Source organism: Erithacus rubecula (assembly GCF_903797595.1).
Source record: "Erithacus rubecula genome assembly, chromosome: 24".
NCBI classification, from domain to species: domain Eukaryota; kingdom Metazoa; phylum Chordata; class Aves; order Passeriformes; family Muscicapidae; genus Erithacus; species Erithacus rubecula.
Window position 1 is genome coordinate 3,662,367 of NC_136676.1, and position 12,697 is coordinate 3,675,063.

Consider the following 12,697-nt stretch of genomic DNA (forward strand, 5'->3'; position numbering starts at 1 on the left):
TTTAAAAAATAAAAAGGGGGGCGGGGGGGGGGGGAAAGGAGGGAAAAAAAATTACTTTCTCCTCAAGCAACCAGGACAATTTAAACTTGAGATAACTCGTGTTGCATGGCCAGCTTATCCACAGAAATAATTAGTCACGGTCTTCAAGTGCAGAACAATAGCAGTACAGCAAATACTTGGAAGGAGTCTTTGAGCACGTACAGTTCAGCACAAGCCACTGCCACCAGAACACAAACATCCTGCAGCCTCTTAATTCATCAAAATCACAAACCCACGCTCTGCTCCCCTCCTTCCTTTTGATGGTTTCTACTTTCCCTTATATTATTTTTCACTTTCTCTGGCATGCATAACATGCCCAGTCAACTTTAGAGGACCTCTTCAGCATTTTTCAAACTGGAAATCTCTCCTAGGTTATAGCCCTGCCCTTTTTTTCTCACATCACCTGTATTTGTACAGCCGTACAACACTTTTTATGATCAAAATACAGAGTAGGAGATGTTCTTGTCCCTAAGAACAAGAGTGGATTGGAAGGGGGGGCTTTCACCAGAGGTCAAAAGAAATCTCGAAGGGAAAGGAGAAGTCAACTGCAGACATACATCACATCATGCACTGAAATAAAGATATTGTCTTTCTTAAAATATCAGTGACTATTCCAGTTCAAAGAGTATAGATAGAAGACACATTTTGTTAAGCCTATTATTAGCACCTCTCAATGTTGGGAGCTTCTGGAGTCCCACGATGGTATTTCTTTCTCCAAGACATTATTGCAGCGTACGGCAAAACTGATCAAAAGCCTGACTCTTATTGTTTGTGCTGTAATGAATAGCATCACTTGTAAATGCTCTCAAAGCTTTAAACGGCAGTTTTCACCACAAATCCTCCTTTTCTGACCACTGTGATTTATTTACCACCACAAATCTAAGTCTAGATACAAAATACTGCCAAATCTGTGGCAGCCCACCCATATTTTCTCAAGATGCCAAACAAATCATTACACAAGAAGACGGATTTATTTCAACACGAACATGCCTGTTTAAAGAAAACTGACATTCACACCACCAACTCCTACAACAGTGAAAGGTTTGGTGTTTTCTCTCCTTCTCGTAACACTGAAGGACAGGGATTCCCCGTGACTGCAAAATACTCGGTCATCACACGCGTGGGCAAAGGCTGGCCCCACCTCACCGCCTGGAAGAAAACCAAGGGGGAGAAACACGCAGGGAGCGGGCCGGGAGAGCGAGCGCTCCCTGCTGAGGAGGCGGCGGGGAGCGAGGAGGGAGAATCCCCGCAGAGACGGGCAGCGCGGGGCCGGGGGACAGAACGAGCGACTGCCGCCGCAGGGAAGGGGAAGCGGGGACAGAAGCCGGGGGCAGCAGGCGGTGCAGGCACCGGCCAGGCAGAGGGCCCGGGCAGCACCGCCTCAGCATCCCCCGGGCGGGCGCTGCCTCCCCGCCGAGCGCGAGCCCCGCAGCGCTTCACTCCCGCCCGCGCTGAGCCCGGAGGCGGCCAGCCCCGCCGGCCGGGCGGAGGGCAGTGCCGAGCGGAGGCGGTGCCGCCCAGAGGGCGCCCCGGGGGCCGTTCCCGCTGGCGGGCGCGGAGCAGCGGCAGCACCGCCCGCGCCCGGGCACCCGCCGGGAAACGCTCCGGCCCCCGCGCGCGGCGGAACCGGAAGCCGCCACAACGCCCTCACGGGCGCGCGCCCCCGCCCGTCGCAGGCCTCCCGTGACGAGCGCGCCGCGCGGGGAGGGGCGGGGCCAGCCGCGGTCCCGCCCCCCTGCATAAGAGCGGCGGCCGGCGCGCGCCGCGGCAGTGAGCGGCGCTGGGGCGGCGCATGCGTGTGGCGTCGGCGGCCGCGCGGAGCTGCGCGACGCTGTCGGGGTGAGTGACGGCCCCGGCGGCGCCTCCCGCTCCCCTCACGGCATGGCGGCCCCCGGGCCCGCCCGGCGCACCCGGGCTGCCCGCCTGCGGCGCGGGGCCGTCCCGTCCCTGCCGCGCCGGGCCTGCCGCCGGGGAGAGAAACGGGGTCCGGCGGATCGGGCGGCACACGCGAGTCGGTCGGGCCGCGGTGCCGGGGTTGGCCGAGCCCGGGGCTCGGAGCCGTAGCGCGGGCCAGGCCGGCGGGCGCAGGGGGTGGCGGCGAGCGCCGGGAGGAGCCGGGAGCGCGTTTTGTGCCGTTGTGCCGAGCGGGCGGGGGGGCGGCGGGGCCGCTGGCCCCGGGGCTGGCGGCGATCTCGGTGCGGCACCGCTCGCCGCGCCGGGAATCCTCCGGGTGCGACGGGACCCGCCCGGGGTCAGCCGAGCCCGTGGCCGCATTCTTGGAAATGAGCGTGGCGTGCCACGCGTTTTCTTCCTGAGCCGAAACAGTATCAGTGTTCTCTCACTCGCTTCCGAGCTGCTCCTCTCGCTGCTGTGAGTAAACAAGAGACCGCACTGTGGGCTCAGGCTCTGCGCTTCGCACTCTAATTTAGGCTGGCTTAATTTAGAATAAACGTTTCTTTGTGACTTAATACCTCATTACGCACTTATCCTCGATTTTCTAAAATAGCCAGTCTGTGGTGGTTAAATCTGGAGACATCGCTTCAGTACTGACAGCGGAGCCGGGGACTCGGAGCCTTCCGTGGTCTCCTGTCACTGCAGCACTGGCCAAGGGCCACGTGCTGTATTCTGAAGTAATAAGCAAAAAAATTATTACGCTTGAACCAAAGATAACAGTGCCTCATTACATATTAACTGGATGGGAAAGGCTCTGGGGGCAAGGTCTCTGGTCATTTTGGGAATACCTGAATCTTTGTTGTACTGGAATGGCAGGTGAATGATGCCTCTGCATCACAAGTGTGTTTGTGAATTGCACTTATAATCCAGTTAAACTGCTCAATTCGCCTGTATTATTCACTCAATTCACTTTATGGGCAAACTTAGCTTTCCTTCCTTAGCAATTTACCTATATGGGATAATTTTCTGATTTTTTTGTTCTTTAATTAGAAACCTACCTGCTGACTTGGGGGTCATATGTTCTTGGTGAAGCCCTGTGTCTGCCATGCTCTGCCAGTACAGGACTTATTTCAGAGAAAAACAGTTCCAGTTCTCTGTAGTAGAAAAGAGAATTAAAACTTATCACAGTGTGTCTAACACTATGGTTGAGTCTGAGTCAGCTAGAAAGGAATTTTTATTTCCTGAATGTAAGCTGTCTATATTCACATTAAAGTTTTCAGGAGGGTGAAGTACCATACCTTAAGCATGCATCCGAAATCTGACAAGCAGAGGCAAGGCAATTGTCTTGCTATTTAATTATTAGTTTTCTACTGGCAATTTACAGGTTACTCCCATTTGCTGTGTAGGACTGTGAAATGGTAGCCTGAATTTTAACTGAACTTAAAACTCCTTGGTGAACTGTGGCTCTTTGAATATATTCCAAATAGCTGACTGTTACAATCTAAATACAGAGTTTGTCTGCTGTTCAGTTGATTTGTCTGTTGTATACTTATAAGGGTTAGTTTTATTTGCAAGTACCCATGATTTGACTGTTTAGTGATCACAGTCTTAAATTCTTCACCACAGAATGGTCCATTTCTGGTTGGCAGAATGTGGAGAAAAATATCTCAAAGTGAAGAATGTGATTCATTATACAGTAACTGTAAAGAATATAAAACCTCTAAATGGAGATACCTTCTGAGGCCTGTATCTGAGCATGCTTTGCCCTGTGACTCAGGAATACTGAACTGCACTGTGGAGGTTTAGTGCATAGTAAAGATCTAATTATTTATTAAGTGAACAGATTTAAACTGACCTTCTCATGAGGCTGTTTCTGCTAAATGTGGGTTACTCAGCATTCATCTAGCTGCAAAGACATAAGTGCTTGAGGGATAAGAACTACAGAAAGAGAATTTCTAACATTTTTTAAAAGTACTTGGAGTTCCAGAAAGTATATTAACACCACTTAGGTTTTTAAAGTTCAATACTTGGAAGTCTGAAATACTTAAATATGAAAAGGGGTGCCTCTATCTCAGGTACTTATGTTAAATAGAAAGTCAGAGGAGAAAAAGGAAATTACATCACATTGTCAAATAAGGAACAGCTAGCTGGAGTAGATGACTTGTAGTGCAAAAATGTGCCCCTCCTCCTGTGAATTGCTTCTGAGATTTGTTAAAGATAATGTGGTGGCAAGGTGAGCAAAAATAGGTTGTGGATTTAAGGTAGACACATTTCTTCCCCTCCCAAAAGGGGGAAGCAGGTCTTATTTTTTTCCTTCCCCTCTTTCCCATTTCTTATAAGAAACTTGTAAACTCCTTGTCAAGAGTGCTGCCTTTATAAAACCTGTGCAGGCATTCAGAAATCTGTACAGCAAGTTGCTGTACTCCATATCCATAAAGTGAAATATTCTGGAGCATGCTTTGGTCTATTGTGCATACCAGAAAGGTTTTCTTTGTTATGAACTTGCCTCAAATACTTGGTTGCATTGGGGCTGGGAGAACAGAGTAATAAGATTCTGTGGGTGATTAGTGATAGGTAATAGGTTGAGCTAAAATATATGCAAATGCTTTTTAGTTTCTAAACAGAGGATTAGTGTTGTTATAACACAAGGATTTATTAATATGTATCTGTGTAAAAACAGTATTTGGGGATATTTGCTGTAATAAAACAGCACAAAAACCTTTCCCCTGTTCTCACTATGTAGATACACTGCTGTTTATGGGTACATTTGACTATTTTCAGCTTACACATGGCCATTCTGTTGAAGTCTGAAGGTATATTTGGCTTTGTAAAAAAAAAAAAAATTAAAAATCTCGTGTCCAATACTTGCTATTATTGATATTTGTTTATACAAGCAGAGCTGGATGATTGCAAGTGCCTCCTTTGCACTTGCCTTGCCTCACAGAGAAGGGTGTCAGTAGCTTCCTAATGCACCAGCAGATCTTCAGATTGCCTTGGCTTGTAAAAGCCCTGTAAAGGTTACCAGCCATGCTTTTAGATTGTACTCCATTTCTTTTGAATAACACAAACTGTAACATCTTCCAAAATGCTTCAATCCTCCTAAATGCCATAAACTGTCCAGAAGTAGGTCAGAAAAACAGAGTAACTGAAAACCCATTCTGTGCAAATGAGCAGCACACAAATGTGCCATCAAGAATGCTTCATTACTGCAGAGGGTCCATTTCCTTCAGCAAATATAGTTTGATGTTATTTATGGCCAAGTTTAGATCCCTAAACTTCTAAGGAGGCAGAATTGGGACAGTAGTTAACTGTGAAAACTGTTGATGTTTAAAAAATTTTTAAACCAATTACTAGAATATAATATATACTACTCAGCTTCAGCAAGAGCATGATGTCTAAAATATGAACTTTGTATTAAATTACTGTTCTTAAGTCTTCCTCTTAAGATACTGTCTGCAGACAAGCTTATGCATGTTTTAAAATACAAGCACCATTTCTCTAGACTCCACTGAAAAAGTAACCAGGTGGTTTAGTGAAAGCACTACCTATCTTCATATCCTAGCTTAAGGCACAGAGGACAGTTTCATAACTCCCTGAAATGTCAAGGCAAATCACCTGTGAATTTGCAAAGAGGTCATTGATGAATGAAGAAAGTTTTAGGCTATATAAATTATACTTTATTTTTCAAAAATAAAGGCTGATTGAAGCAAATGAAAATTACCTTTTCCTAGGACATGTAAATATTGAAGTCTGTTTCAGATGTTGAGCTTAGCATTCCAGAGAGATTTCAGAAAGGTGATTGTGCAACAATCAGTCTTGAGAGCTGAGATTTAGACAGCATTCAGAAAGCTGACACAGTAATTACTAGTAGTGGTTTAGGCGTGGGATTTGGTGGAGGTTGGGCTTCTTAACAAGCCCTGTGTGTTATCACAGCTACCATGGTACATGTGCTCTCAAACACCAGCAGTTGTTCCCCCTCCTCTCATTTTTTCTATCATAATCGATGTCTCATGGTCCTGTCAGATCTTGTACACACGCTGAGGTGCAGTACAATCATTTGCTGACTAATCAGTGTTCTGTACCAGCACTTTTTTAACTTGTGACTTGTATTTATCTTCAGAAATATTGAAATTGATAGCAGGCATTAGCCTTAAGCTCTCTTAATTAATTTTTCTTTTGTAGATTTGTTGCTATAGGATAGGATCCGTGAGGCACAAAAATCCCTCTTCAATACAATGTGAGCTAACAAGATGGATGTTTTATTTGGAAATTATGTTGATATCAAGTAATTTTAGAATTGGTGCTATATAGGTACTGTGCTGCTTAACTCATTTTGACAAATGGGTATCTCTAGTGTTCTGTTCCCCTGAAGAGAGTAGTTCTGCTTGTACTTTCAGGAATTGTTTCCTGGGGGTCTGTGTTTTTATTTAATTTTGCTATGAAATATCTGCAGCTCCTTTTATTGGGAAGGGTCCAACTGAACTGTGTTATGCAAAAATGTCCAGGGTGAAGCTTGCTTTTTAAGGAGGTTGTCTGAAGAGGAAGAACATGGTCTTTACTAAAATCAGGAGGGCTGGATGAAGTAGGACTGTGCTGCAGTACACAGAACACTGTTTGTCCCTCATTCACTTCTACTGAAGTCTCCTGTCTAAAATATATTTGGTATCTGGAAGTGAGTAAAACAATCCCACTTTTGCTGACACAGTCATGATTGAGAAAATCATCACACTTCTAAAGAGAATGGGATTAGTTTCCACATCATAAATATCCCTATGGTCACCAACTACTGTTTTCTTAAGGTCATCAATAGTGGACCCAATTCAAAAGAGCACAGCAGAGTTGTTCTTACTCAAACAATTGTTTATAAATTGCAACTAGTGATGTTGGATTGCAGACTAATCCTCAGGCACCTGGTTTACAGTCCTGCTTAGGAGTCTGCCCATCCCTCATGCTGCAGACAAGTAAAATGGATCTTTGCTCCTAAAGGAAAAGGAAGATTCCCCATTTGCACAGAATGCCTGGCTTTGGGCAGATTTACCTGTGTCTGTGCTGCTGTGAAGGGGTTTCTTGCCATGTTTGCTGAGCCCTCAGTTGTTGGTTGAATTTTCTATGGATGGAATTCTTTTGTTGGAGGGATATGGACAAATTCACATTAATATTATATGCTCAAAGTATTGATTGTCAAGAGAGATACAAATTAAATTGTTTTGTGTAGGGTTTGGTTTGGTAGGTTTTTTATGGTTTTTTTAAACAGACCATTTTGCACTTGCTGAATGTAGGATATTTGTGTAGAATGAAGCAGAGATCCAGAGAACATCTTTCTTATAGTCTTGGACTTAATTTCTCCTGCCTTCACAATGCTGACTAATATTACATTGCCCCTTCCCCTCCCTGATGAATTTCCTAAACAAAGTCCTGTGAGTCAATTTCTTCCATAGACTGTGATTACTTACTCAATATAAAGCAATTGCCAGCATATTTTTTCTGCCATAAATGGGCTGGATAAAGCATTCTTCACACATTCAAAATAGCCTTGAATGCAGCAGGGCAGTTTCAGCTGAGATTATTTCAAATTACTAGATTTCCAATTTGTTTGAAATAGCTAGAAGACTTCACACTGCTTTTAAGTATCTTAATGTTTAAGTTAGTTTAAAATAGCTGTTTTATGTAAAATAAGTTTTAGAATTCTAATTCAAATAGTCAATAATTCTGTTTATTGAAGCAAAGGCTGTGGAAGATAATACTTAACAGCAGACCAGGCTGTTACATGTTGGCTATGCTAAAATCTTTAGCAGAAAGGTACAACTGAAGACAGCTACTGAAGGTTAGATTGTTCTAGAAAACTTTTTTAAAAACTTTTTTGCATGAATAACTAGTAGTTTATGTTCAATAACTGAAGTTGTGGGATACACAACTGCCATATATCAATAGCTTAACATATTTTTCCCTTTTTTTTCTATGCAGTGTAGTTCTCTAAGAGAACTTACCTGGTTTGTACTTTAATTTTGCAGTTAGATTCAAAACAAGAAGATGGGTCAAGTTTTCCAGTTGGCAAGTATTAGGACAGGAGCCCTTTCTATTAAATAGCTCTCTACAGAGTTATTTAATTCCTTGAATACTGGAATTTCAGTTGAGATGTGGAACATCAGGTTTGCATTCCTGATATTTATGTCCTCTCTCTTGAAGGGAATGAAAACTGCAGGAAACCTGCCAAGTCCTGAATATCAAGGGTTGTGAGACATCCTCAGAGACACTGCACTATGTCAACTGCAGGAGTTGCTGCTCAGGAGATGAGAGTCCCCTTAAAAACTGGATTTCTTCACACCAGTCAAGGCATGGGCAGTCTGAAAACCTGCTGGGGTACTCACAGTGGATTTGAAAAGTGAGTGAGGCTACAATTTATCTACTGCATCTTCAAATCTATGAAATAAGTGTTATGAATACTTGTGCCAATACAGCCCAATGGTTAATTTACAACGAAGGCTTTTTTTTCGTTTTTTTTTTTCCAGTACTTTCTTTAATGTGGACCCTATAGCAGTGACATATAATTTAAACCCATCAAGCGAGCAGCATTTGCCATCCATTGGTAAGTAGAGAGACGTTAGGAAGTGTCAGGGATTTGTCTGGGAAAATCCCGCGGGTTCGCTGACACCTGCTGGCAGCTCGGCAAAGTGCTCCTGACATAACAGCCTGGAGTTAAACTAAAACACACACACCCTCCCATTCGCCTTGCACATAGCAGCCCTCTAAGCTGCCGTCACAGCTTTGAAGGAAAAAAGTTTTGGTAAAAAAAGCAAATGTTCTGTTGTGGTTTTATGATGGGATCTTTGTGGCTCTGTTGTTTATGTTTGGGGTCTCTTGAATTACCTCACTTAATTGGAGCACTGGTCTAAAATAAGAAGATAATCTACTACCATCTTAACTAAATGCATAAATCCATGATGAGATTTGTAATACCTGCATTTCACTACCTGCAGACATTAAACAGACAGTACTTACTCTTGCATTAGAAGGAATTAAATATGCAGTGTCAGAGCCATATTGCTGGAGTTTTACTTAGAAAAGTGTCTCTAAGAATTTCTCACTTTTTTAGGGCACTCTTCCAACCAGGCTTCCAAGAATGACCACATTGCTGGAAGCTGCATCCAGGTCCCATCTCAGAAATCCAGTCCACCTCCTGTAAGTCCCAAAACTGAACAGCCAATTTCAAGGTACGACGAGCACCTCGTTCCTGGCTTTAGCAAACTGTCATTGACCATGGGCTGTGTTTCTGAAGAAACACCTCCTCACATGCCAATTAAAAATGGACCAATTCAATTTCTGTCTGCATCTTCTCATGATCGCAGCTGCAGGCCACTACCCCCTCTGCCTATATCTGAAGACTTTACTCCAGATGAGGTTGACAGAGAGGTAGAATTCCTGACTAGCTCAGATACTGACTTTTTGTTAGAGGATTATGAACTTCCTTCTTTTAAATCCAGTGCTCCGAGCCGCCGGAGCTTCAGGGGCTGTGGACAGATCAACTATGCCTATTTTGATGCTCCAACAGGACCAAAAGCAGAAGATGCCAACCCTGCACCAAGCCTGAATGTGTACATATCCAGTATTTACCCTCCCCCACAGCAGCTGCACCGACGCCTGCGAAGGTCCCACTCGGGGCCAGCTGGATCTCTCAACAAACCCATAGTAAGACTAACTGGACACTTAAACAGGTCGTCTCCAACTTCTGATGAAGATAAACCAGAGGTTCCCCCAAGGGTGCCCATACCCCCAAGGGCTCTCAAACCAGACTACAGAAGGTGGTCAGCAGAAGTGGCTTCCAGTGCTTACAGCGATGAAGACCGGCCTCCCAAAGTGCCCCCCCGAGAGCCTTTGTCACGGAGCAACTCCCGCACCCCCAGTCCCAAAAGCCTTCCATCATACCTCAATGGGGTTATGCCCCCCACCCAGAGCTTTGCACCTGATCCTAAGTATGTCAGCAGCAAAGCTCTACAAAGACAAAATAGTGAAGGATCTTCCAACAGGGTCCCCTGCATTCTTCCAATTATTGAAAATGGTAAGAAGGCCAGTTCAACGCACTACTATCTGCTACCAGAGAGACCTCCCTATTTGGACAAGTATGAGAAATTCTTCAGAGAAGCAGAGGAGAGGAGTTCTAACACTGAGGTTCAGTCCTGGTCTGGTGACTGCACAGCCACCTCAGCCCCAATAAAACTGGACTCAAAACCCAGAATGGACATAGGTGGTCCCCTGAAACGAAAGCATCTGTCCTACGTGGTTTCCCCTTAGTGTCTGGGAGCACAGTCTCAGCTCAGTTAGTTGGGATGGAGCTGAACTTTATCATGTTACAAAGTTCTTATGGTTCACAGATAATGAAGTAGGAGCAGTTTGTCCTCTGAGAACTGAAAAGTGGATGGTAAAGTCCTCTTATGCTGCATATATTCAATATGTTTCTTAAGACTTCTTTTGTCTTGGTATGTAAGCTGAAAATCTACAAAGATTCCACAGAAACACAGAGGGATAGTAGTCACAGTTGGCCAGTTGTATGCTACCTAGATGAACATGTTTGGTAGGCAACATTTTTTAAAAATTTTTCTTTTAATACTGATTTTCCTTCAGAGTAACTGTTAAAGCAGACAACAGACCAAGTAATGCAGTACAGTTTTTTTATCAGCTGTTTTCCAGAATTTCTTTTACATGGTAATTCTACTGAGAACAGACTGTCCTGTTTTACCAGAACATGTCTGATAAGAAGGTAAATGTGAGATCTGATACCCACTTCAAGACTTGGCAGGTATATTGGAAGTGCATTTTGAAAAATTAATCTGTCTTACAAATTAATTTGATGCTAATAGACTTTTAAAGTGAGTTAGGTTTTGTGAATTCACTTGCTAGACACACTTGGCTCAATTTTGCAGTTTTTCCTAGAAGAGACTTGGACCAGCTATTGCTAAGCCTCTGCTGCTGCTCTTTTCCTGCTGGATCCTAGAAATGTGTGAATGTGTCCTAGCAGCCACAGGGTTGCTATCAGGTAGGCAGTAACAACTATGTGCTCACCTAGAGTCTGAAATTATGACTGTATTAAATACAGAAACACAGCACAAGCTGGTCTTGTGTTCTGGTTTCTGTTCAGTATTTTAGGGGAGGAGGAGGAGGAGGAGGGTATGAGGAAAAAAACCATGATTCCATTGATGAACAGTGTCAGTCCCATCTCTTGCTGCTTCAGATGCTGCTTTTTGCTGTTTAATTTTTCCTCACTGTGCCTCAGCCATTCACTGAGGTGCCACCTTAGCAGTTTCTTGTGCTCAGTTTGGTTACATTTATCCTCTTACAGAGAAGCACAAGAGAAAGGGTGCTCATTAACAGGGGTACAGAAGATGAATGTGTTCCTCCTAACAGAAGTAAACAAGGTGTTTACAGTTTAAACTGCTGAATGAGATGTTTGAGCTATTTTAAAGCTTACTTTTTATTTGTTTTAGTACAAACTAAATGAAGGTGAAATACATGCTATAGAAATGCACTGATATTTCTGCATTGTGTACAGTATTGAATAAAAATAATTCACTTTGTATTTTGAATATTGTCATGTCTTGAGTTTAATAAAGTTATAAAATACTTATTTATGATACATTTTTGTTTTTGCTTTATTGAATAGTGCATGCAATTGCATTTTAGTTCTGTATTTACTGCAAAGTTCAAAGTTAGTAACGTTAAATGTGCAACAGATGTTGAATTCAGCTTGCATTTAATTCAATTTCAGATTTCTGCAGAAGAGTTCAGTAACTCACATGACACACCATTAATTTTAATCCCACCCTACTACCTCATAGCATGGTATCTATTGTTTTGTGCTGACAATAAACATCCCGTAAGATTAAGTTACCTGGCCTAACATTATTAATGATTTTCTTTTTTTCTAGAGTCACCTATAGCATGTTAGCCACCATTGTACAGAAAGGAAAGGGCAGTAGTGTTCCTGTCTTCAATTTCTCACCTGCTAAAACAAAGCATAGTTAAAAGGGGAGAGAAATAGTGAATACTTATCACAAAGAAGTGTATTTCACCAGAGTTTGCAAGGCATGGATGAGGTTACTGAAGACAGAAAGCATCACACAGCTTTGATCCTCTGGCTGTGTATGCAGGCAAACACCTGCCTTGATCTGGCAGTGTGGATGTTTGTGTCAGTGGGCTCATTTCAGGATAAAACAGACAATCCTTGGAATTGTACTGGATGTGAAAAATGTCAGAGTTTTTCAGTAATGCTCAATCCCTTGGCTCTTACACCTTGGAAGATTGCTAAGATTCATTTAGGAAGGTGCTTAAACACCTACTGCTGTGCCATAGCACTGAGAGCCCATGCAGATCAGCTTCAAAACACAAACAAGTTACCTAATCCTGTGCAAGGCTGCCACCTCATATTCAGCCTACTGAAAGCTCTGCTTTCCTCCACCCCCTGGATTTTTCTAAGATGAAAAGGTAAAATCTGTACTTCAAACTGCTTGCATTTAAGGGGAAGACTGCAACTCTAGGACCCCAAAATAATGCAAACTCTGTGACAGCATCACTGTTCCAGCAGCAGATTGACACTGGCAAGCTGCAGCTCTGCCCTCCTGGGCTGTTAGAGCTGGCACAGACTCAGTCGTTGTCATTTCACCAGAACTCCATCTAAGCCCAAGGCAGTGCCCTACAGATCTCCCCCAGCTTCTGCCTCAGGTCCCACTCCATTCCTGATATTCCACATTTTTAGCTTAAAGGTATCTGGTAT

The 12,697-nt window shown here is 43.6% G+C and overlaps 2 protein-coding genes across 4 annotated transcripts in view; one reads left to right on the top strand and one right to left on the bottom strand.

Annotated features, from left to right (window-relative positions):
- SLC45A1 (solute carrier family 45 member 1) overlaps positions 1–12,697 on the bottom strand; it is a 367,325-nt gene that overhangs the window by 58,815 nt on the left and 295,813 nt on the right. The gene's annotated exons all lie outside the window — the stretch shown is intronic.
- ERRFI1 (ERBB receptor feedback inhibitor 1) lies at positions 1,734–11,560 on the top strand. 2 transcript variants are annotated; one of them, XM_079326149.1, is made up of 4 exons: positions 1,734–1,878; positions 8,119–8,314; positions 8,442–8,518; positions 9,026–11,560. In XM_079326149.1, the coding sequence occupies exons 2-4, from the start codon at positions 8,193–8,195 to the stop codon at positions 10,219–10,221; spliced, it is 1,395 nt and encodes a 464-aa protein (XP_079182275.1). In that variant the 5' UTR covers positions 1,734–1,878; positions 8,119–8,192; the 3' UTR covers positions 10,222–11,560. The 2 variants fall into 2 exon arrangements, with proteins under 2 accessions (XP_079182275.1, XP_079182276.1); XM_079326150.1 differs by lacking the exon at positions 1,734–1,878 and adding an exon at positions 2,255–2,409.

What these genes read in the sequence shown, in the direction of transcription:
- ERRFI1 (XM_079326149.1), top strand. Translation starts at nt 8,193, where the DNA reads ATGTCAACTGCAGGAGTTGCTGCTCAGGAGATGAGAGTCCCCTTAAAA. An exon ending in ACTCACAGTGGATTTGAAAA is followed by an intron (nt 8,315 to 8,441) that starts GTGAGTGAGGCT and finishes TTTTTTTTCCAG; the next exon opens with TACTTTCTTTAATGTGGACC. An exon ending in GCAGCATTTGCCATCCATTG is followed by an intron (nt 8,519 to 9,025) that starts GTAAGTAGAGAG and finishes TCACTTTTTTAG; the next exon opens with GGCACTCTTCCAACCAGGCT.